Source organism: Jaculus jaculus, chromosome 2 (genome assembly GCF_020740685.1).
Source record: "Jaculus jaculus isolate mJacJac1 chromosome 2, mJacJac1.mat.Y.cur, whole genome shotgun sequence".
Taxonomy (NCBI): domain Eukaryota; kingdom Metazoa; phylum Chordata; class Mammalia; order Rodentia; family Dipodidae; genus Jaculus; species Jaculus jaculus.
In genome coordinates, this window is record NC_059103.1 from 113,715,351 (window position 1) to 113,739,143 (window position 23,793).

The 23,793-nt window shown below is 39.4% G+C and overlaps 1 protein-coding gene across 6 annotated transcripts in view; it reads left to right on the plus strand.

The window, feature by feature from the left end:
• The window catches only part of Wdfy3 (WD repeat and FYVE domain containing 3), a 250,165-nt gene that overhangs the window by 97,091 nt on the left and 129,281 nt on the right, over nucleotides 1-23,793 (plus strand). For 5 of the 6 annotated variants that reach the window (XM_004661584.2, XM_004661585.2, XM_045143336.1 and 2 more), the window contains exons 9-13: nucleotides 5,274-5,741; nucleotides 6,578-6,679; nucleotides 10,716-10,909; nucleotides 15,013-15,470; nucleotides 16,828-16,911. In XM_004661584.2, the coding sequence (XP_004661641.2) occupies nucleotides 5,274-5,741; nucleotides 6,578-6,679; nucleotides 10,716-10,909; nucleotides 15,013-15,470; nucleotides 16,828-16,911 (1,306 nt within the window). The remainder of the gene's footprint in view (nucleotides 1-5,273; nucleotides 5,742-6,577; nucleotides 6,680-10,715; nucleotides 10,910-15,012; nucleotides 15,471-16,827; nucleotides 16,912-23,793) is intronic. The other variant, XM_045143337.1, reaches the window with a different exon arrangement.

Here is a 23,793-nt window from a genome sequence, read left to right on the forward strand (position 1 = left end):
CTCTGAGGGCGCTGGAAGTAGAGCTGGAGTGAACCTGTCTTGCTCTGACTGCTCCTTGTTTTTGCTACCTGTGTAAAAGTAGTATTTTATTTTTCATTACAGCATGTGTCAGGTATACTTGAGTCAGCAGAAAACTTTCCTAAGTAAGTCTTTAGTCTGCCAGATCAAACACTTAACAGTAGTATTCCAGAAATGTAAAATCAAAGAATGAGATTTATATTAAAGACATTCACTTTAACAAACAGTTTCACATTCTAATCTACTTTTTCTCATGTTGGTGCTGGTACATTTCTGGTATATATTGATAATGCATTCAGATTGCTATATGGATGGAAACTATGAGATACAAATGTTTGCATGGTATTTAATGTTTTTCTAACATTTGCATACATATCTAGAGAAGTTTTACTGAGAAAAACTTGCTATGTTATTTAAAAACATCTGATTACAAGCTGGGAATGATACCACCCATTGTAATCCTAGTACCCAGGAGATAAGGCAGGAGAGTCAGGAACATGTTGCTGTATTGGGTTACAGAAGACCCTGTCTCAACAAAGCCCTCCTTACATAAGAATTCTCCCAGTTTCATTGCCTGACTTTTTGAATGCACAGTAATCATTCCAAGAATCTGTACTTAGAGGTCTCTAGTCTTGTCTATCGATACTTGGCACTTGCTGAGTATTCTCCATTGTTTCATTCAGTTAATAAATATGATCTTGATATTGGCATAAAAGTTAATTGTAATAATATAATTTTATTACAGAATTAATGCAGCAGATGTAACCTTTTACATAATGTCTTAGTTTGCTTTATGTCTCATCAGTAACAAGGACCACAATTATATAACTCAGTACCTTCTGGTGTTATTCCTGGAATCCAGCAACATATGTCTCAGGACGGCAAGGTTAACTAGAAAGGATGTTACCTTAAGCGTCAGAATTGATGTGGTCATGACTCACCTAACTTGAAATTTGATGTAACATTCTGTAAAATGAATGAGTCGAGCTACATTTTGAGTCTCCTGTATAAGACAAATGTCTTTGTTTCATGTGGTCACTGTGCAGGCCTATGGTAGCAACCAAAAGAGATGGAATATGTTGTTTTTGTCTATAATTCTGAGATGTGTGTTAAATTGTATTCATTTAGGGACAAAGCACTAACTAAGCTAGTGTGAGCAAGCCTGTAGGTTCAATTCCCAGCACATTTGTATGTGTGTTTTGCATGTGTGTGTGAGATGTATGGTGTAGTGTGCTATGGTGTATGTGAGTAGTGTAGGGTGGTGTGTGTGTACCCACACCGAGGCCCATGTTCTTGCATGTATAAGGAGTCCCAAGGGGAACATCAGCTGTCCCCCTCTATCTCTCATCCATGCATTTCCATGAGCTGGAGTCCCTCTGAACCCAAAGCTGCCATTTTCATGAGTCCCAGTGATTCTGTGATTCCACTCCCTCAGGGCTGTGCTTACATTTATGTGGCCATGCCCAGCTGCTTATGTGAGTGCTGGGGAATTGAGCTGAGGGTGATTCAGGCCATCTCTGGTCCACTTGCTTGTGTGGCAAGTGCCCTTACCTGCTGAGCTATCTCCCCAGTCCAACAGTTGTATTTTATTTTATTTATTTGTTTTGGTTTTTCAAGGTAGGGTCTCACTCTAGCTCAGGCTGACCTAGAATTCACTTATGTAGTCTCAAGGTGGCCTCGAACTCATGGCGATCCCCCTACCTCTGCACTACCCAAGTGCAACAGGTGTGTGTGTGTGTATTTCTCATTCTCTCTCTCTCTCTCTCTCTCTCTCTCTCTCTCTCTCTCTCTCTCTCTCTCTCTCTGTGTGTGTGTGTGTGTGTGTGTGTGTGTGTGTGTGTGTGTGTGTGTGATGGAAAGTTGATTCCGTGGTTAAGGTACCTGCCTGGAAAGTAATGACTCAGGTTTCTATTCCCCCATGCCCACATAAAGCCAGATATGCAAAGTGGTACATGAATTTGGAGTTCATTTCCAGTGGCTAGAGGATCTAGTGTGCCCATTCTCCCCATCCCTTCTCAGTTGTCTGTGTTTCTTTCTGCTTGCAAATAAATAAATGAAGGATGATATATGTATACCTTATTTTGGTATGTCCATAGGTACAGTTCAGGCACTTTATTTTTAGTGATTATTTTAAATCAATTACAATATAAAATGTAATTTAAAAAATGAACTCCTTGTTTACTAACTTATTTATTTTATATTTCTATTATAGGTTGAAAATTACTCCTGTTTCTATATTGCATAGCAAGAACTCTTGCCAAAGTTTGTTTCCTCAGCAGTGGAGGGATTTTTCAATAAAGTCCTTACCTTTAAGTAGGAAATACTCACTTGGTTTTATAGCATTTTCATGATGTGGTATCTTATCAAGTGAGTATTTAGTTGAAGCAAATCATAGACTTAATGACTTTGTTCACTTGGTTTGACCAACTTATTTTAACTACTAATAGCCCCTAGATGATTTGGGTAACAAGTAAGATTAAGGATGGATCAGAGTAAACTTATTATCCCAATGTCTTTCAGGCCTCTAGTTCAAAGGCTATGTGAAGATTACCATATTGTACACTTGACTCTATTTGTGCTTATCTGTACACAGTGTTGTACACCTGGGCTCTTTTTGTGGAGTACAATTTGTACTTGTAAGTGGCTATTAGTATGCTTTGTGTTTTGTGGATGACATCACTTGAATTTAAATAATGGCCAAATTAAGAAATATCTGAATTTTCCCTTATTATCCTAAATTCTACTCTTCTAGCATATGTTTTAAAATTACTATTTTCAAGGTAGGGTCTCACTCTACCCTAGGCTGACCTAGAACTCACTCTGTAGCCCCGGCTGGTCCTAAACTCACCGTGATCCTATCTTAGCCTCTAGAGTGCTGTGATTAAAAGTCTGTGCCACCCTGCCTGGCCTTAAAATTATTTTTTTAATTTTTTTTCTTTATTTACTTGAGAGATACAGAGAGAAAGGGGTGGGGAGAGAGAGAGAGAGGGAGAGAGAGAGGGGGAGAGAGAGAGAATGAATGAATGAATGGGCATGCCAGGGCCTCTAGCCACTGCAAATGAACTCCAAACATGTGTGCCCCCTTGTGCATCTGGCTAATGTGGGTCCTAGGGAATCTAGCCTCCAGCTGGGGTCCTTAGGCTTCACAGACACATGCCTAACTGCTCAGCCATCTCTCCAGCATGAAAAGTAATGAATTTCATTATGACATACGTACATTTATGTATGTATATATACATGTAGTTTTCTAATTTGACCACATACTGCCCTGCCCCAACTGTTTCCCTGCCTCCCTCCTTAGTAGTTGCCTTCTAGTACCCTTTCTGCTTTGGTATCACCTATGTCCCATTATCTTCTTTGTGTTCTCCCGTCCTTAAATCTATGCCTGTACTCGTATAGACCCTTGTATGTATGATGTTTCTGTATAAGTTCAAATCTAGACCATATGTGAGAGGAAGCCTACCATATTTATCTTCAGGTCTGGCTTATTTCACTTGAACTAATGATCTTCACTTTCATCCATTTTCCTGTAAATGCCATGACTTCATTCTTCCTATACTTGAATAAACCTCTGTGCTGCACATGAACACTTTCTGCATCCCTATGTTGATTAGCACCTTGGCTAGTTCCACATCTTGGTTGTTGAGAATAGTGCAGCAATAACCGTGGATGTGAAAGTTTCTCAAGTCCCTCAGTCATATACCCAGAACCAGGTGGTAGTTCTGCTTTTAGGCATTTGAGGAACTACCACACTGATACCCATCGCACTGATTTCCATTGCGTCGGCCCTGGCTTCCATTCCACCAGTGTGTGGTGGTTACTTTTTCCCCACAACTTTGTCAGCATGTGCTGTTTTCTTGATGACTGCTATTCTGACCTGTGTGAGATGGAAGCAGTGAAAGAGACATTGTATGTAATAGTCAGTTCTCACAAATGGCTGATAAATACTTGAAATAGTGTTCACCATTCTCAGCTGTTATGGAAATGCAAGTGAAAAGTGCTTTGAGATTCCATGTGATTAATATTTTTCTTCAGAATGAGGATGAGTACTGTCACTGATCAGTACTACAATCTTACCATTACTTAGCTGTACAGTGTTACATTGAATTCATATTGAACCTAATTTGATACTTTTGTCACATATAGTTAGGATTTTGTACTTTCCAGCACTATGGCCAACCGTGTTTAGTTTTCCTCAACAAATAAAAGGGAGTAGATCCTCAAGAGAACAAACATACAGATCATAGGGAATTAGACATGAACATGCTTGGTATAGGCATAGGATAAATTTTTATGTTGTAACAGAAAACTGAAATAATATAAACTAATAATTTTAAATGTCTTCTATTCTTCAGGAATGGTCATGACTGTATTTCTAGGCAATCTTTTTAACCTATTGCTTTGTGTTTTGTGGAAACTTTTTCTTCATTTTCTTTTCTTCATTTGCATTTACTCTTCTAAAATCAAACTTACTCCATAAAGGTCCATGTTAATTTTTCTCACAAGAACTACATGGAAAGCTACTTTTTTTTTTCTCTACCTGATATGTTTGAAAATTCACGATGGAGTCTCAGGGTGGCCTCAAACTCATGTCAATCCTCCCATCTCTGCCTCCCAAGTGCTGGAATTAAAGGCATGTACCACCCCGCCCGACTTTTGAAAATTGGTACTTTTAAAAATACAACAAGTAACCATCTGCAAGTTGTTGGACAAATATGTTTATGTACAGAAATTACTATTTCTTGCTTGAAAACAAAACAAGCTTCCAAATTAAAATTTATGAAAATTTCCATGTTTTAATTGTAAAGAAAACTTGAAACATAGAGAACTTTTCCCCTGAGAGTTTCTTGCTTTCATTCTTGCTGTTTTCAGCCTCTTGATTTTACTGCCTTGTCTTTTCAATTGGAAGTTAACTATTCTTACCATCAGGGTCATTCTTGCAAATAGTAAAATATTTCCCAAGTCATAAGCCTGAGTGTATATAATGCACCTTCATTCTCTCTGCAACATTCTAATTTTTTAAAACACCCCTGTTCTTGAAATATTCACAATGATGAATTAAGAGTTTAATTGGTTTTATTTTTATCTAAATGATTTTCAGCTGGTGAAGAAAAACAAGCCCTTTTATGAAAATGGGATATGTTCTGAGTAAATAATTGGTAAACGTTGAAATTCTTGATTTGCTATACACATTTGTTCACCATGACTGAAATGTCACCTAACAGCCACTTTTGTGTTCTTGTTCTCTCTTTTAGGTCACAGTGTGAGGAACATTCAGGCCTTCGCAGTTCTTCAGAATGCATTTCTCAAAGCCAAAACCAACTTCCTTGCCCAACTCATCCTTGATGCCATCACAAACATTTACATGGCTGACAGCGCCAACTACTTCATCTTGGAGCCCCAGCACACGCTGCCACAGTTCGCAGAGAAGATCGCTAAACTCCCCGAAGTGCAAAACAAATACTTTGAGATGTTGGAGTTTGTCGTTTTTAGCTTAAATTATATTCCTTGTAAAGAACTTATTAGTGTTAGTATCCTGTTAAAATCTAGCTCTTCTTACCACTGTAGCATTATTGCAATGAGAACCCTTCTTAAGTTTACAAGACATGACTACATATTTAAGGATGTCTTCAGAGAGGTGGGCCTTCTGGAGGTCATGGTAAACCTTTTGCATAAATACGCTGCCCTCCTGAAGGATCCAGCTCAGGCACTGAATGAGCAAGGTAAATGTTATTCCTGGATGGGAGAGGGGCTAGGGAAATTGTTTGTCCCTGTTCTGCCTTTCATTCGTTTCTTGATTTGAATGACTTCCTTTAGTCTGTGATTGTGGCATTCTAGTGAGGATTGCCGAAGTTAACTTTTTCATTCAACCTGTTAGGAAATTGGGAAAGGGCAGCCTAGAATTAGGTTACAGTAGTAGTATAAGGTAAAGTCTGAAGAAAACTATATAGTTGCCATACCTCATGTTTATTACTTCCTAAGAGAATTTTAAAAAGCTTCTAGAAATAATTGAAATTGCTAATTATAATTAATTATAATTAGGTGTGATGGTACCTCAGAATGTTTTTGTTAGTTATAGAGAGCACATATGCCTATTGAATGATGTTATATACACACGTTATCATTAGATACCTTTTTGACAAATGTGATAAAAGTACTGTGCTGTCTTGAAGTTAGTATTAACTGTGACTGAGTGCAAGTTAAATAGATTGCACTGCTCTTTAACTTTCCTTTCTTCCTGGTGAGTGACCAGTCTGTTGACCTTGCTGACTAGAAACCTTATAAGGACAGATTTAACTTTGGCATTTCCATTTCTAATATTTGCAAGATAAATAATGTCTAGCCACACTAAAATAAAGTCTTTTAACATTAATTTTGTGAACCTACTTTTGGGACCTGTTGGGCACACGTGTGATGTTCAAGGTTGTAGTACTGGCGTTTGTGTCCGTGGTATAAGAGAAGGTTGAATAACTAATAAAGTGAATTATTAAAGTAAAGCTGACTCAAGAAAAGCAAGCTTTCCATTCTTGTGACTTGAAAATTTGAACTTTCTTTCTAGGGGACTCAAGAAATAATGGTTCAGTTGAAGACCAAAAGCACCTGGCGCTGCTGGTGATGGAGGCCCTGACGGTGCTGCTGCAGGGGTCCAACACCAACGCAGGTAACCGCGGCGGCCGAGCCGAGCGCCCGCGCAGCTGCTCCGAGCCGCTAGGCCCCGCTCGTGGGTCCTTGCTTTGAAATCTCCATCACTCCAGGGAGGAGCTGTGCGATTTGACGATGGTACACTGTGTCCGCCAAAGGGCCATGTCTTTCACTGTTAGATGTACCCTGACGGCAAACTATGTAACACTGTTACTATTTCAAAATGATTTTACTGCTTTTTACACTGTATTTAGTCATTTTCTGATTTTATACTTTAAGTAGTTTACTTTTGTTCAAGTAATTTCCTTAGCTTTCTCTAAAATATTTCTTCATATGATATTTTTCTTAATTGTTTCTTAGTACAAGTTGGAATATTTTTGTACTGCAATCTGTGTGTGGAGGGGGGATGGTTATCAAAGGGCTGAACTTGGAAGGTTGAAGTAGGAGGATCACTGTGCATCTGAGGCCAGTCTGAGACAACATAGTAAACTCTAGGTCAGCTTGGGCTAGAGCAAGACCTTACCTCAAAACAACAACAACAAAATTTGCTTATCCATCAGGGTGTGGAGGTGCACACCTTTAATCCCAGCACTTGGGAGGCAGAGGTAGGAGGATTGCTGAGAGTTCAAGGCCACCCTGAGACTACATAGTGAATTCCAGGTCAGCCTGAGCTAGAGTGAGACCTTACCTCACAAAACAAAACAAAACAACAATATATATATGAATCTTTCCCAACTAACCTATTTTTATTACGTATTTTTCTTTATCATTGGTCTCAGTTTCTCTTCATCCTCTTCTCCCTACACTCAAGAGAAAGTTCATCCATATTTATGAAATATTTTTGCTTTACAAAAAGATCAAGCTGGGTGTGGTGGCACATGCTTTTAATCCCAGCAACTGGAAGGCAGAGGTAGGAGGGTTGCTGTGAGTTCAAGGCCATCCTAAGACTACACAGCATAGGCTAGAGTGAGACCATACCTCGGAAAACCAAAAAAAAAAAAACCACAAAATTGTTAGTAAAACATTTAAAACATATGGCCAGGCATAGTGGTACACACACGTCTTTAATCCTAGCACTTGGGAGGCAGAGGTAGGAGGGTTGCTGTGAGTTCAAGACCAGCCTGGAACTACATAAAGAGTTCTAGGTCACCTTGGGCTAGAGTGTGACCTTACCTTGGATCTTCCAAAAAAAGGTTACTTGAAATTTTAGTCAACATCAAAAAACTCTCTGCAGGCTGGAGAGATGGCTTAGCAGTTAAGGTGCTTGCCTGCAAAGCCAAAGAACCCAGGTTCAATTCCCCAGGACCTACGTAAGCCAGATGTACAAGGTGGTACATGCATCTGGAATTTGTTTCCAGTGGCTACGGGCCCTGACATACCTATGCTGTCTCTCTCTCACTCACTCTCTCTTTCTCTTGCTCTCTCTCAAATAAATTAAAATAAAATACTTTAAAAAATCTCTCCAGAAGTAAGATTGGTAGGACTGAGGAAGAAGTGGGTTCAGCCACCCATGATACCTCAAAATGGCCCCAGCTGAAACTAAGAATAACTGGGGAAACATGCAAGAATGATGTTTTCTTGGTGAAGGAGATAGACGCAGAGAACAATCAACTCCTACCAAACAAGATATCCAGAGACACAGAGGGTCCCATGATCTCAGCACTGAAGCAGACCTAAAATGAACCCAACATGGCTCAAGGAAATTTGCTGAAGAATGGGAGGAAAGAATGTCAGAGCCACACGTTGGGTCATGACGCTCAGAGACATTGCTTCCTACCAAAACTGAAGGCTAACCCCACAATGCATGACCCATACACCCCAACAAGGCGGGTCCCTGTGGAGGGGGGAGGACAGGGAAGAGGCTAACAATGGTACCAACTTGACTGTATTCACTGAGTACAAAAATAAAAAAATATGTGGGTTCAGGTGGGTGTACTGGGGCTCCAATCATGGAGACCTTTTTAGGACATGCCAGGGAGCTCTGATTGTATTGCAAGTGTTGTGGGAAGCCATAAATGAGTGGATGGATGGATGGATGGATGGATGGATGGATGGATGAAATCCATGTCAAAATACATAATTGCCTTGGGCTGGAGAGATGGCTTAGTGGTTAAGGCACATGTCTGTGAAGCCTAAAGACCCCGGTTCGAGGCTCAATTCCCCAGGACCCACGTTAGCCAGATGCACAAGGGGGCGCACACATCTGGGGTTTGTTTGCAGTGGCTGGAAGCCCTGGCATGCCCATTCTCTCTCTCTTTCTCACTCTCTGACTCTTCCTCTCTCTGCCTGTATCTCTCAAATAAGTAAATAAAAATAAAATAACAAAATAATTAAAAATAAATAAATAAATAAAAATACATAATTGCCTCAATGTAGAGTAACTTACCCCAGCATATTTAACATATATTATGTCCCAGCCACCATGCCAGATTTTAGAGATGTGAAGATAGTTTTTGCTGTAGGAGAATTATAGTCTTATGTTGAGAAAGATGTACACATAACTTTATTTAAGTACTTATTTAATACAATTTTGGCAAGTGCCCAGACATAGCTGAATGGATTTAATAGGGAATTGAAACAATGAGTATGATCACATTTAATCAGTCCTGTAGTAATGTTTTATTTGTTGTACAATGCATGACCTACTTATTTCTGTTAACTAGATTGAGTTGACTGAGATACACATATAATAAAGCATGGGAAACAAGAGTGTATTTGGCAAATTAGCTTTGGGGGATGTTAGGTATAGCTGCATCGTCAAAGGTATGACCATTTTGCTATTGTAGGGAGTGACAAGCTACTCACTGTGACTCAGTCCTTCTAGATGCCAAACATCCTCACAATTGTTTTTTTTAACTTCTTTCATTTCTTTGTTAAGAAGCATGTTACTAATCTCGTGATCTGAGGCACTGTAAACAGTGCTTAGCCCATAGTAAGTTTAGCTGGCATCCCAGAAGCAGAGGGTACATATGTAACTATTCCATGTGCCAAATACTTTACGACAGGGTCTTGCTGTATAGCTTAGGCTAGCCTTGCATTCTACCTGCCTCCATCTCCTAGGTGCTGGATTGCAGGAATGCACACCTACCACATCAGCTTCCTGCATAATAACTCTTACGCCCATGTCTTAACCCTCACCTCAATGTCATGTAATTCCTAAAAAGTTGGCCAATAGAAAGGCACTAAACTTAAAGGAAATTGTCTGCCAGTGAAAAAACACTGTTACTCTCTTAACAAACAGTGACTGGAACACAAGTCAGGAGGGGGAGTCCAAATTTCTTAGGAGATGAAATATATCAACAGTAGTGAGACTAGAGGGGGGCGTAATAGAGGTGGATGCATCTTTTAAAATACAGAGCATAGAAATCACTTGGAAAAATATCCCAATTGATGATTTCTATCACCTGCCCCCCCCCTTTTTAACTAGATAAGGACAGCATTTGACAGGCATATAGCATAATTGGTGAACAGGAGCCCAGGTTAAGAGCTAGCGATGCAGACGGGAACTCTGCTCTGTCACTTGCTAGCTGGGCTGCTGGGTCTCCGTGCAGCAGGTGTGTGGGTAGTCGACAGTGGAGGCTTGAGAGCAGCTTGTGACTGGCATGTCCCTTCGTGAAGTGCACACCTTTTTGTTCTGGTGCTTTACCTTGTGTCTTCATGACTTCTCCATTCTTTTCCTGCTAAAACGTTGAAAGCCCTGTTCAGTTCATATCTCATTTATGTGGCCTATTTTCATCTGAAAACCTGTTATATACACTGCTTTCAGTGTGAAGTCTCCTGCTATCTACCATAAAATTTCCAAATGTTCTAGATATGGAGAATTTGGACATGTGACTATATCATGGTATTAATCTTGAGTTAAGAAAATGTACATATACAATTTCTACTATCCACAGTGTACTTTTACATTGTAATCTAAAAACAAAGTAATGGGGTAGATTTTACTTGCATTTGTTAGGATTACTGTACCTGCAAGAACAACTGAATTTTAATTCAACTGAACTGCCTCCAAATATCTTGTTATTCCATGGTGTGCTTTCTTTTGCCTCCTAAAGGAATATTCCGGGAGTTTGGGGGTGCAAGATGTGCTCACAATATAGTGAAGTACCCCCAGTGCCGGCAACATGCCCTGATGACCATCCAGCAGCTGGTGCTGTCTCCAAATGGGGACGATGACATGGGCACACTCCTGGGACTGATGCACTCAGCCCCACCCACAGAACTGCAGTTGAAGACGGACATCTTAAGGGTAAGTTTGATGAGTGTGTTTCTGTTTTCTTACTATGAAAATATGGGGTTTTGGAAATTTAAGAATTCTAAGGTTTAGCCAAGTATAGTGGCACATGCCTTTAATCCCAGTAGTTGGGAGACCACGGTAGGAGGATCATTATGAGTTCAAGGCCAGCCTGAGGCTACGTAGTGAATTCCAGGTTAGCCTGAGCCAGAGTGAGACCCTACCTCGAAACACCAAAAAAAAAAAAGAAAGAAAAAGAATGAGACTAAACCATTGTATTTAGCCCAAAAGTACAGAAGAGATTGAAGAAAATAAGTAAATTAGTAATTGGATAAATAAGGCCAACATGTGAAAGTGGGGAGGTGGTGGCTTGCTTGCAGTCAGAGGCGATAAGGAGCATCCCTGTGGTAGGCGCTGCGGGAGTAACTTGAGTCCAGTGCATTCATCACCAGCTGTCTAAGTGAGTGCAGAGCAGAGTGGGAAATGATAGACCTCACACGTGGCAGCTTTCTCTTTAGAAAATAATTTTGAAAGATCTAATACAGCTTATATGCAGACTCTACCCTGATCCCCTATCAAATTAACTTTTGCCAGGGGTGGGACAAATGGGTCACTTGTGCCCATGAAGAGTTCAGCCTCACCTTTGTGGGTTTCCTACCAAATGTGTAATCTGAATCTAATTAGAAGACACCAGATAGGTGCAAAGTGAGAGACTTCTTACAAGATGACTGGCCTGTATGTTTTCAAAATGGAGTTAACAGTGACTTCACTGCTCCAGAGTAGAGAAGCTAAAGTGATTACTTGGTGTACTGTGGGATCGTTTTTTTTTTTTTTTTTTTTTTCCATAATGGCCATTATTGGGATTTTACAGGACATATTTAAGTCTGTGGATTACATAGTTACATTATTTCAGTGCTAATTTTCCAATTTTAATTCCTATACTATGGATAGAAAAAAAGACTGAAGCTTTTTAGGGGTAAAGATAAAGAAATATTGAGATCAAGTTAAATGTTGGAGAATATACAAGCAATATTTGGCAGTTCTTTGAATGTTTTTATAAATTTTCTTCAAATCTAAAATTATGACAAAACAATAACAAGGAAAAGCCATTGTTTTGGGAGCTGGGGAGATGGTTTAGCAGTTAAGATGTTTGCCTACGAAGCCCAAGGACCCTTGTTCAATTCCCCAGTACCAACATAAGCCAGAAGTGTAAGGTGGCATGTGTGTCTGGAGTTTGTTTGCAGTGGCTGGAGGCGCTGGTGAGCCCACTCTGTCTCTATATCTACCCTTCTCTCTTAAAAACAAACAAACAAATAAAGTGTTTAAAATAAAACAAAAACCAGTGTTCTTAACCTGGCAGCAAAAACCCATGCTGGCTGGTCTCTGTCATTTGGCTTCCTCTAGCTCTCACCTCTGGGAGAGCAAGTGTCATCATCCTCTGCCCCCCTGAACTCTCAGCAGCAACTGACTCCTCCAACACAGGCCAGGCCAGTGAGAGACAGATTCCTACCCTCATACCTCCCGTGTACTCAGAACTGTTCTAGAAAGATGACTAAGTCACAGAACATGGGTGTAGAACTCCAGTAAGATTTTTTTTTTTCGAGGTAGGGTCTCACTCTAGCTCAGGCTGACCTGGAACTCACTATGTAGTTTCAGGCTGGCCTTGAACTCACAGCCATCCTCCTGTCCTCCTACTTCTGCCTCCTGTGTGGTGGGAATAAAGGCATGTGCCACCACGCCTGGCTCTGATAAGATTTTGAATGTGGTGTCTTCAACAGAGAGAAGGAAGTTTTAGAGAAGTGACTGAAAAGGGGGCTTTAGAGAAGACAAAGTGTGGGGAGACACATAAAACATTCAGGGCAGTGTGTAGGTTGCATCGTAGCCTCCTCCGATGCCTTCTGCAGGCTGTAAAGGGCTCAACATGGAAATGATACTGTTACCAAATGCAATGGAAATGCAGATACAGTCATTCGAAAATAATGGAAAGAATATACTGTGTTTTATTTTTTATTTATGTAAATGGATTCCATATTTTATTTTTAAATAGGGCATAGTATACATAATGAAATCTTTATAATTTCTGAATCAGTATATTTCATAAAGGTGATAGGCATATTGGTATACACCTTTAATTGTAGCACTTTAGGAGGCAGAGGTAGGAGGTTTGAGTCCAGCCTGAGATTACATAGTGAATTCTCAATTAGTCTGAGCTAGAGTGAGACCCTACCTCACAAAACAAACAAAAAAGGTGATAGTGTATACATGTACACCTGTAGATGTGTATGTATGTATATGTACCCTTAGAATGTGTGAAATATTTTAGTAAGATTAATTTTTCAAATGTGATGAGTGGTAAGATTATAAATTATGCATTAAACAATAGTAGGTACCCATCACCTGAGTTAAAAGTACTGAAACAGAAGGGAAAGAAGCCACTGTGTGTGTCAACATGTCAGATTGCATCACAGGATAATATATGATGGCTACATGCATTTGAGAAATTAGACTTATCTGGATTTAAATTCTATTTTGGCTACTCATTGTACATAGAGTCTTTGATAAATTATTTGACCATGTTGGACCTCCATTTCTCATCTAAAAAGTAAGAATAATAATAATAATATAAATTGAATATCCCTAATCTAGAAAGCTCCAGTTCTTGTCCTTTTTTTTTGCATGTGATTTATGTGAGTGTTCATGTGTGGGTGGGTTCATGAATGTGTAGTACGGTATGTGTGTACATGCATAAGCCCGAGGTTAGTGTCAGGCGTTTTCCTTGACCCTTCTCTTTATTTACTGAGGTAAGGTCTCTCACTTGAGCTCAGAGCTCAACTCTTCAACGAGTCAAGCAGACCATCCTTCCCCAGGATCCAGTCTCCACCTCCCGAGTGTCGGGATTACAGACAACCTCATGTCCACTTTTTCCTGTGATGCCCCCAAGTGGAAAAGTCCCTATAGTGAGGCTTTGTTTTCATGCACAAAGTTGTTAAAAATATTGATTAAGGTTTCAAGTTATGTGTACAAAGTGCATATGAAACATAAATGGATTTTATATTTAAACTGGATTCCCACCCCCAAGATATCTCACTGTATGTTTGTGAGTCTTCTGAGAAAACATTAAAAAAAAAAAATCATAGTCTTGAGCATTTTGGCTAAGAAGTCCTCACCTGTGGTACTGCATCCTAACATTGTTGAGATGATTAAAGTTAACATGAGCCGGGTGTGGTGGCGCACGCCTTTATCCCAGTGTTTGGGAGACAGGGGTAGGAAGATCACCATGAGTTCAAGGCCACCCTGAGAACCTGAGAATACATAGTGAATTCCAGGACAGCCTGGGCTAGAGTGAGACTTTACCTCGAAAAACCAAAAAAAAAAAAAAAAAAAAAAAGATAATACATGAAATGCCTAGTGCCTGCTGTATAGCAATAAATTACTAGGTAAGATTGTAATGTAAGCCAAGCTAAAAGTATGACAGTTCACTAACTGTTCATTTCCTAATTTCCCTTAGCTGTTGTTTCTTTGAGCTTATAGACTTTCTGGGAAATGGCATTTTTCAGCCTTTAAAAATTTACTTTACACATAAAGATAGAATGTTGACTTTTATTAAAATAAGTCCTCTGAAGTAAGTTCACTTTCACAAATATGTTCACTTCATATCAACCAAGGACCTCAAGTCATGGCGGCCTGGGCTTGTTTTTCTGATCCCTCTTAGAATAAATTACTTTACATTCACATATACAGTCACAGGTTTTCATAAGGGTATGACATTAGACTATGTATGTTACTTAATACAATTCCTTTGTAAGTCATTGAGTCCTTTGATCGCCTTTATCAATTAAAGACCTAGAGAAAGCTTCTTAGTGAGCATTTGGATATAATTTTATCCTATCAGAAGAAATGTGTGTTAATATTATCTGAAATTCTATTTTGCCCTTCATATGATATTTCTCATCAAAATATTATATGTTGCCTTACAAAACTATTTATGAAATGACTAGTTAAATGGCATATGTCCTATTAAACATTCAAAGGATAGTGTTTTTTGACATTTCAGATAGGTTTTGCTTTGATTTATTTTTAATTCAAATTGTGTGTGTTTTATCTTTTGTTTCCTGCAGGCTCTCCTGTCCGTTCTTCGAGAAAGCCATCGTTCAAGAACAGTTTTTAGGAAAGTTGGAGGATTTGTGTACATTACATCCTTGCTCGTTGCTATGGAGAGGTCTTTGAGCTGTCCTCCCAAGAATGGCTGGGAGAAAGTGAACCAGAACCAAGTGTTTGAACTGCTCCACACTGTGTTCTGCACATTGACTGCAGCAATGCGCTACGAGCCAGCCAACTCTCATTTCTTCAAAACAGAGATTCAGTATGAGAAGTTGGCCGATGCCGTTCGATTTCTTGGCTGCTTCTCAGACCTCAGGAAAATCAGCGCCATGAATGTCTTCCCCTCAAACACACAGCCGTTTCAAAGACTGCTAGAGGAAGATGTGCTCCCACTAGACTTGGTGTCACCCACTTTGCGGCACTGCAGTAAACTTTTTATTTATCTCTACAAAGTGGCCACGGATTCTTTTGACAGGTACGGGTCTGCTCTGCCTTCCGAATTGCAGGTTTGCTCAGCATGATATCAGCACTGTTAATTATTAGGTAATGGAGAGGAAAGTGCAAACCACTGATTCTTCTATCTGCTTGAGGTGTGCCACTTTGTGTGGGACTGTTCCTTATTTCCCTGCTGTTCAGTTTTGTAGCACAGAAGCCCTTGCACTGTTAGTAAAGTCAGGGTTTATGTGAACTTTCCTTCCATAAGGTTTGACCATTGTTCTCTGTTGCTTCTTTACCCTCAAAAACATTAACTGCATTTGGACTTACTGGTAAAAGTTATCAACAGGAGATCAAGTTTGTGGTTATCACTATTTCCAGACAGATGGTATATATAGCCTGTTACACTTAACGTTTCATAATTCTTGAAAAATGATAGCGCTCCCTAGGAGACATATTAGGATCTTGAATCATCCAGACCAGGAGTCCGTAAGGATCCTTAGAATAGACCGGTGCTTAGTAGAAACCTGCTATATGCCAAGTCATGGTACATTCAGTCATTGAAGGTTCAGCTCTGTAAGGACTGCTTTGGTCTTGGCCATCTGTTAGCTAATAATCCAGATGCTTAAATAATGGCAGTGGACTGTAACCAGTTCTGTGATAGGCGAATCCAGGGTTCTAACCAAGAACATAGGACACATGCTTCTCTCTCAGTCACTTATTTTCACCGCTTTGATTATGTTTTCAATCAAGTCCAAACTTGGAAAATCATATAAGCATGGTCATGCCACTAGTTTATTTTTTCCAAACGTATTACCTCTGTTAGTTAACAGAGCTTTCTTTCTCACAATAAATGAACTGTTTCTGACTTGCACCCACCAATACATGAAGTGACCAGAGCTTCTGATAGCTTCTGTGTTCTTTCCTGTTTCCTGCTGGGAGGCTTCTTGTTTCTTAGAGTTTAATTCTTAGATGTGAAAATACAAAGATCGATCATGATTTGAATTGTTTCTCATCATGAACATTACTGATTAATTTATAGGAAACTGGGATTGTATAGTGTTGAAGGAATGAGCTGTATAAATTTGTATGGGTTCAGTGTCATTTCTCTTGTTTTCTACTTATGTAGTTTTAGTTTGCATTATTTAAAACAGGGCCTACAGCACTCAGTTTGATCACTGTTCAGTGTTAGCAGTGGTAGAATAAGCAGTAGCCTTCAGCACGTGAAAATTTCCATTTTATTCAGTGCATGTGTTGTGTTCTTGTTCCCTGTTCCTGCTGAATATGCAAGAAGCTCTTACTACACTTGGACTGGCATTCTGTGAAACTAACCACCTACCCACCTGGCGTGCTCTTCTAACCTCTCTAAACCACCCTGTCTGTTTTGTTGTCTGTAGTCGTGCAGAACAGATCCCTCCTTGCCTGACAAGTGAGTCTTCTCTCCCCTCTCCTTGGGGGACACCAGCTTTGTCCAGGAAAAGGTACTGATCTTATAAAGAAGTCAATCTTTATTGATGTGGGTTTTCCTGTGCTTACTTATATGTGGATGTGGTGATTGTGCTTTGTAACTTAGGATTATGTTTGTTTTTTTCATATACATTTACATATATATGTGCATATATATGCATATATATAAAGTTTTTAAATTACTAATTTTTCATGACTAAATTTATGAGAATAAAATGTGTTTATACTATGAAGCTATAAAGAGTATATAGAATTTTTCATTAAGCTATTATTTGGCTTATACTTTTTTTTAGAATAAGCATATCTTTTATTAAGAAGAAATACCAGTCAGGTGTGGTGGCACACACCTTTAATCCCAGCACTCAGGAAGCAGAGGTAAAAGGCTAACCATGCGTTCAAGGCCAGCCTGGAATTATAGAGTGAGTTCTAGGTCAGCCTGGGCTAGAAGAAGAGCCTACCTTGGGGAAAAAAGATGAAATGACAAATGAGGACTGTGTAGGTTTTAAGCAGGCTGTTTTCCCTATTTTCTTTTTATGTTAAACATTGTTAAGTGATTCTGATTTTACTGTTATTGTAAGCACTGAAAGGAAGTATATATTTTCTCAATCTGATTCAACCAGTTGAAATATGAAACTATAATGAAAATTTGTTAAGGCTAAACTTTAGAAAATGAATAAAAAATGTCATACCCCCGTTCTTACCTTTATCCATTCCATGTAAATATCTTAAGTTCATTTTGTGCATAAAATTTTGGGATTAAAAAATAGCAATTTGGGCTGCAGGGATGGCTTAGTGGTTAAGGCGTTTGCCTGCAAAGCCAAAGGACCCAGGTTTGATTCCCCAGGACCCACATTAACTAGACGCACAAGGGAGCACATGCATCTGGCGTTCGTTTGCAGTAGCTAGAGGCCCTGGCGTGCCCATTCTCATTCTCTCTCACTCTCTATGTGTGTCAAATAAATAAAATTTAAAAAGATAGCAATTTATTCACCAAAGTACAGTTTAGGTCCATTTTGCCCTGTGCTTAACTTGGTCACCATGTGTATCCTTCCTCCTCCTTCTGTTTTCCCCATATGCAAGTGCAAGTCCCAAACTCTTATGTAAAACATCTCTTGTGGCTTGTAAAAACTAAATCCCAAGAATCTGCTCTATTTTCATTTAATTTTTTGTTTTGTTTTGTTTTTGATTTTTCAAGGTAGGGTTTCACTCTAGCTCAGGCTGACCTGGAATTTAGTATGTAATCTCAGGGTAGCCTCAAACTCACAGTGATCCTCCTGCCTCTGCCTCCCAAGTACTGGTTATTAAAGGCATATGCCACCATGGCCGGCTGTCATTTTAATACTACTGTTCAAATTATGAAACAAGTATAATTTTAGGTAACAGATCAAAAGTATTTATCATACCTGCTTTTCAACATACAGCCAAGTTTGTATATCATTTCATTCAGCCTCACACAAGATATTTTTTAGTAATTAGGTTTATATTATAAACAGGCTGCCTTCTTGTTATTCCTTAAACAATATAGTCTAACAAGATTTTTATAACATTTATATTGTGTTACATATCATAAAATAACCTAGTCACGACTGAGAAGTACACGACAGAATATGCCAAGATTGTATATAAATACAGCCCTGTTTTCCTGGATTTTGGTGTCTATCTGGCTCCCAAGGACCAATCTTGTAGGAATAACTAGGGCTGATTATATTTCCATAGTAATATTTATTCAGAATATGAAAAGGCATTTTATTTTTTTGTCTTAAATTTATACTGGGGATTCTGCATCATTATAGTTAGTCAAGGTATTCAGAATACAGGTCTCAGCTGGGCATGGTGGTACATGTCTTTAATCCCAGCACTAGTGAGGCAGAGGTAGGAGGATATTGTGAGCTCAAGGCCAGCCTGGGACTAAAGAATGAGTGCCAGATCAGCCTGGGCTAGACGGAGACCCTGCCTCAAAAGAACAAAAAGTTAAAATAGAATACATTTAAATAAATTTATCACTGGTCAATATATTTGTTTCCCCAAAGTACTATTTTTTCCTTCTTTCTTCTTTGTGATCTTGGGGTCAAACCTGAGGTTTGTGAATGCCCAACAAGTCTCTACCACTAAACTATACTTTTGGCCTCCATGTGGGTTTTTGTTTGTTTGTTTGTTTGTTTTGTTTTGTTTTTTCAGTTAGGGTCATAGCAATCCTCCTACCTCTGCCTCCCAAGTGCTGGGATTAAACGTATGTACCACCATGCCTGGCCTCTATTTCTTTTAAAGAATTGTTCTCAATTTAAGAAATCATAAATGAGATTAACTTGAGTTCCCTCAATATAATTTTCTGTTACAAACTCAGTGAAGTAAAATATTTGTATTTGAAAATTTATATGTTCATGATCCCAACTAAATAGATAAAATTATAAACCTTGCAATTTTACAAGATAATGATCATACCACAAATGGTAAAGGCCAAACAATTACTGTGTTCCAAAATCTTTAGTCTGATAAATGTATTAGTTGAAACCCACGAAATCAAGATTCAAGAAATAATGTTTCTTATAAAATCTGTCAGGGCATCTGTTGCTTAAATTGACAGAGGAAATAACTTTGCATGGAGTTTCACACAGTCTTGCATCGAAAACAAGCTTTCTGCCAGGCTGCCTTTAATCCCAGCACTTGAGAGGCAGAGATTAGGAGGATCTCTGTGAGTTCAAGACCAGTCTGAGACTATGTAGTAAATTCCAGGTCTGCATGGACTAGAGAAAGACCCTATTAAAAAAAAAAAAAAAAAAAAAAAAAAAGCTTTCCTTGCTGGTTGTTCTCTAAGTCTAGAGATATCAGGTCTTTGTAGGGAAACTAGCACTGAACCAATAGAATCGCAATCCCAGTGACTTCTCCATCATCCTTACTGTTCATGCTAAGATTACAGTTGATTCTTTTTACCTTCAATGCTAGCATTTCATCATAGTCCCCTTGTGCATGCTAGGTGAGTGCTCTATCACTGAGCCACATTCCCAGGCCCAGTGTTGAAATTTCTAGTCAGGTCATGTATGGTTTGCTTAGTGATAAAAATCATAATCCATGGCTAAGAATGTAGCTCAGTTGGTAGAGGGCTTACTTAGTGTTCACAGAGCCCGGGTTCAGCCTCCAGCACTGCCCGAAACCTGGTGTGGTGGCACATTCCTGCAGTCCCAGTACTGGGAAGGTGCACATGCATGAGTCAGAAGTTTAGGGTTATTCTCTGCTACATAGCGAATTTTAGATACATGACTTCCTGTTTATTAACCAAAATCGTAGAAAAATGAGCAATACATTTTTATTTCACAAAAGTGCTGTATTTCTTTGGTTTTTCAAGGTAGGGTTTCACTCTACCCCAGGCTGACCTGCTATATCATCTCTGGCAGGCCTTGAAGTCATAGCATTCTTTCTTCCCCTGCCTCCCCACTGTTGGGATAAAAGGTGTAAGCCACCATAACTTGCTACAGTACCTTTTGAACTCAAAATTACAATCACACTATTTCTGGAATCTTTCTACAAATTACATCAGCTTCGGGTCATTTTTTTTGTCTTGGCAATACTTGTTGGGTTTGCTGTCAACAAAAAGAGTAGTGTTGAATTGATTTCGTGATCTCTGGAACATTCTGGTACTAATGAAGTTTTGAACTTGTGGTACTGGTCTGACATGTAAAACCTGGGGATTCTTCTCTATTTTTAAAATAGGGGAAGAGGGACAACAAGCTAACATTATGCTTAGAAAATTAAAACATTCCATGTTTTTCATTATTATTTAGGAAACAAATGAGAACAGAATTATAGATGAACAATGTTAAATATTAGGAAGTGAAAATAAGAAAAATAAAACTATTCAAAATATTTCTTACACAGAGAAAAGGATTGTGCCTACTAGTTACCATCAGATATAGAAATGTCACTCAGTGCCTTTAGACATCTTCTAAAAAGAAAAGGATAGTGCCTGCTAGTGACCATCAGACATGGAAGCATCACTCAGTGTCTCTAGTTATCGTATGTAGAAAAGGATAGTGCCTGTTGGTGACCATCGAACATGGGAATATCACTCATTGTGTCTAGACATCGTACATGGAGAAAAGGATAGTGTCTGCTGGTGACCATCAGACATGGGAGCATCACTCAGTGTCTCTGGACATCGTATACAGAAAAGGATAGTGCCTGCTGGTGACCATCAGACATGGGAGTATCACTCAGTGTCTCTAGACATCATACATGGAAAAAAGGATAGTGTCTGCTGGTGACCATCAGACATGGGAGCATCACTCAGTGTCTCTAGACATCGTACATGGAGAAAAGGATAGTGTCTGCTAGTGACCATCAGACATGGAAGAATCACTCAGTGTCTCTAGACATCGTCCATGGAGAAAAGGATAGTGCCTGCTGGTGACCATCAAATATGGGAGCATCACTCAGTGTCTCTGGCCATCGTCCATGGAGAAAAGGTTAGTGTCTGCTGGTGACCATCAGATATGGGAGCATCACTCAGTGTCTCTAGACATCGTACATGGAGGAAAGGATAGTGTCTGCTGATGACCTTCAGACATGGGAGTATCACTCAGTGTCTCTAGACATCGTACATGGAGAAAAGGATAGTGTCTGCTAGTGACCATCAGATATGGGAGCATCACTCAGTGTCTCTAGACATCGTCCATGGAGAAAGGGATAGTGTCTGCTAGTGACCATCAGATATGGGAGCATCACTTAGTGTCTCTAGACATCGTACATGGAGAAAAAGATAGTGTCTGCTAGTGACCATCAGATATGGGAGCATCACTCAGTGTCTCTAGATATCGTACATGGAGAAAGGGATAGTACCTGCTGGTGACCATCAGACATGGGAGCATCACTCAGTGTCTCTAGACATCGTCCATGGAGAAAAGGATAGTGCCTGCTGGTGACCATCAAATATGGGAGCATCACTCAGTGTCTCTGGCCATCGTCCATGGAGAAAAGGTTAGTGTCTGCTGGTGACCATCAGATATGGGAGCATCACTCAGTGTCTCTAGACATTGTCCATGGAGAAAAGGATAGTGCCTGCTAGTGACCATCAGATATGGGAGCATCACTCAGTGTCTCTGGCCATCGTCCATGGAGAAAAGGTTAGTGTCTGCTTGTGACCATCAGACATGGGAGCATCACTCAGTGTCTCTAGACATCGTCCATGGAGGAAAGGATAGTGCCTGCTAGTGACCATCAGATATGGGAGCATCACTCAGTGTCTCTAGACATCGTACATGGAGAAAAGGATAGTGCCTGCTAGTGACCATCAGATATGGGAGCATCACTCAGTGTCTCTAGACATCGTACATGGAGAAAAGGATAGTGCCTGCTAGTGACCATCAGATATGGGAGCATCACTCAGTGACTCTAGACATCATACATGGAGGAAAGGATAGTGTCTGCTGGTGACCATCAGACATGGGAGCATCACTCAGTGTCTCTAGACATCGTACATGGAGAAAAGGATAGTGCCTGCTGGTGACCATCAGACATGGGAGCATCACTCAGTGTCTCTAGATATCGTACATGGAGAAAAGGATAGTGTCTGCTGGTGACCATCAGATATGGGAGCATCACTCAGTGTCTCTGGACATCATCCATGGATAAAAGGATAGTGCCTGCTGGTGACCATCAGATATGGGAGCATCACTCAGTGTCTCTAGACATCGTACATGGAGGAAAAGATAGTGCCTGCTGGTGACCATCAGATATGGGAGCATCACTCAGTGTCTCTGGACATCATCCATGGATAAAAGGATAGTGTCTGCTGGTGACCATCAGATATGGGAAAATCATTCAGTGTCCCTGGACATCGTATATAGAACAGGATAGTGTCTGCTGATGACCATCAGACATGGGAGCATCACTCTGTGTCTCTAGACATCGTCCATGGAGAAAGGGATAGTGCCTGCTGGTGACCATCAGATATGGGAGCATCACTCAATGTATGTGACAGCTAACAAAAGCTACAGAATTTAAATAGTTAACTCTGTATTTCTGAAAGAGGTATATGAGTCATATATGTGAGAATTTAAGTTAGAATATTAAATCGTAATTTCTGTAATTTTAAAGTAACAGCAATAAGGGCTAAAGTGATGACTTTTTAGTTGAAGTCATTTGCCCTCAAAGCCAAAGGACCCAGGTTTGATTCCCCAGTACCCTCATAAAGCCAGATGCACAAGGTGACACATGCGTACGGAATTGGTTTGCAGTGGCTAAAGCCCTAGCATGCCCATTCGCTTCCAACCTCTCTTTCTATCACTTTCTCTTTGTCTCTCTCAAGTAAATAAATAAAATAAAGTAACAGCAACAAAAAAATTAATGAATGTTTGTCATGTCGTATTATCCTCTTTTAAATAGTTAGGTCTTAGTTGAGCATTAACTGTTTATACTATAATCACTGAATTTTAAAAATGGTAGTACTGTGGTGATAACCCAATACTTGGGAGGAATTATCTCTGCATAGCATGAAATAACTAATTTTAGCTTAATAAATACAAGGTTTTAGATTTTAACAGTGCTTCTGTTTTTTTCCCATGTGAAAACTGTGAGAATATTGTTTCTTATATAAGATTTTAAAAGTTTATTACTATATTACATAGTAGTAAAGTTCAGTTTCCAAAGATATAAAGTATCATCCCCATTTCAGGTATAATTGAAGTACAAGTCTGTATTAAAGCTGCTAATTCTGAAACCTGCTTTAGAAAGAGTGTCTGCATTTAAAATAAACAGATTGTTTTTCTCAGGTTTGAGTTAACCTTTTGTGTATAATGAAAATACTTTTCATGAAGTTTCTGGATTCAGTGTTTGAGATTCTCTATTATACTATAGAGAAAATATAAATAATTTTTTCTAGATGGATAAAAATACTTTAGGGC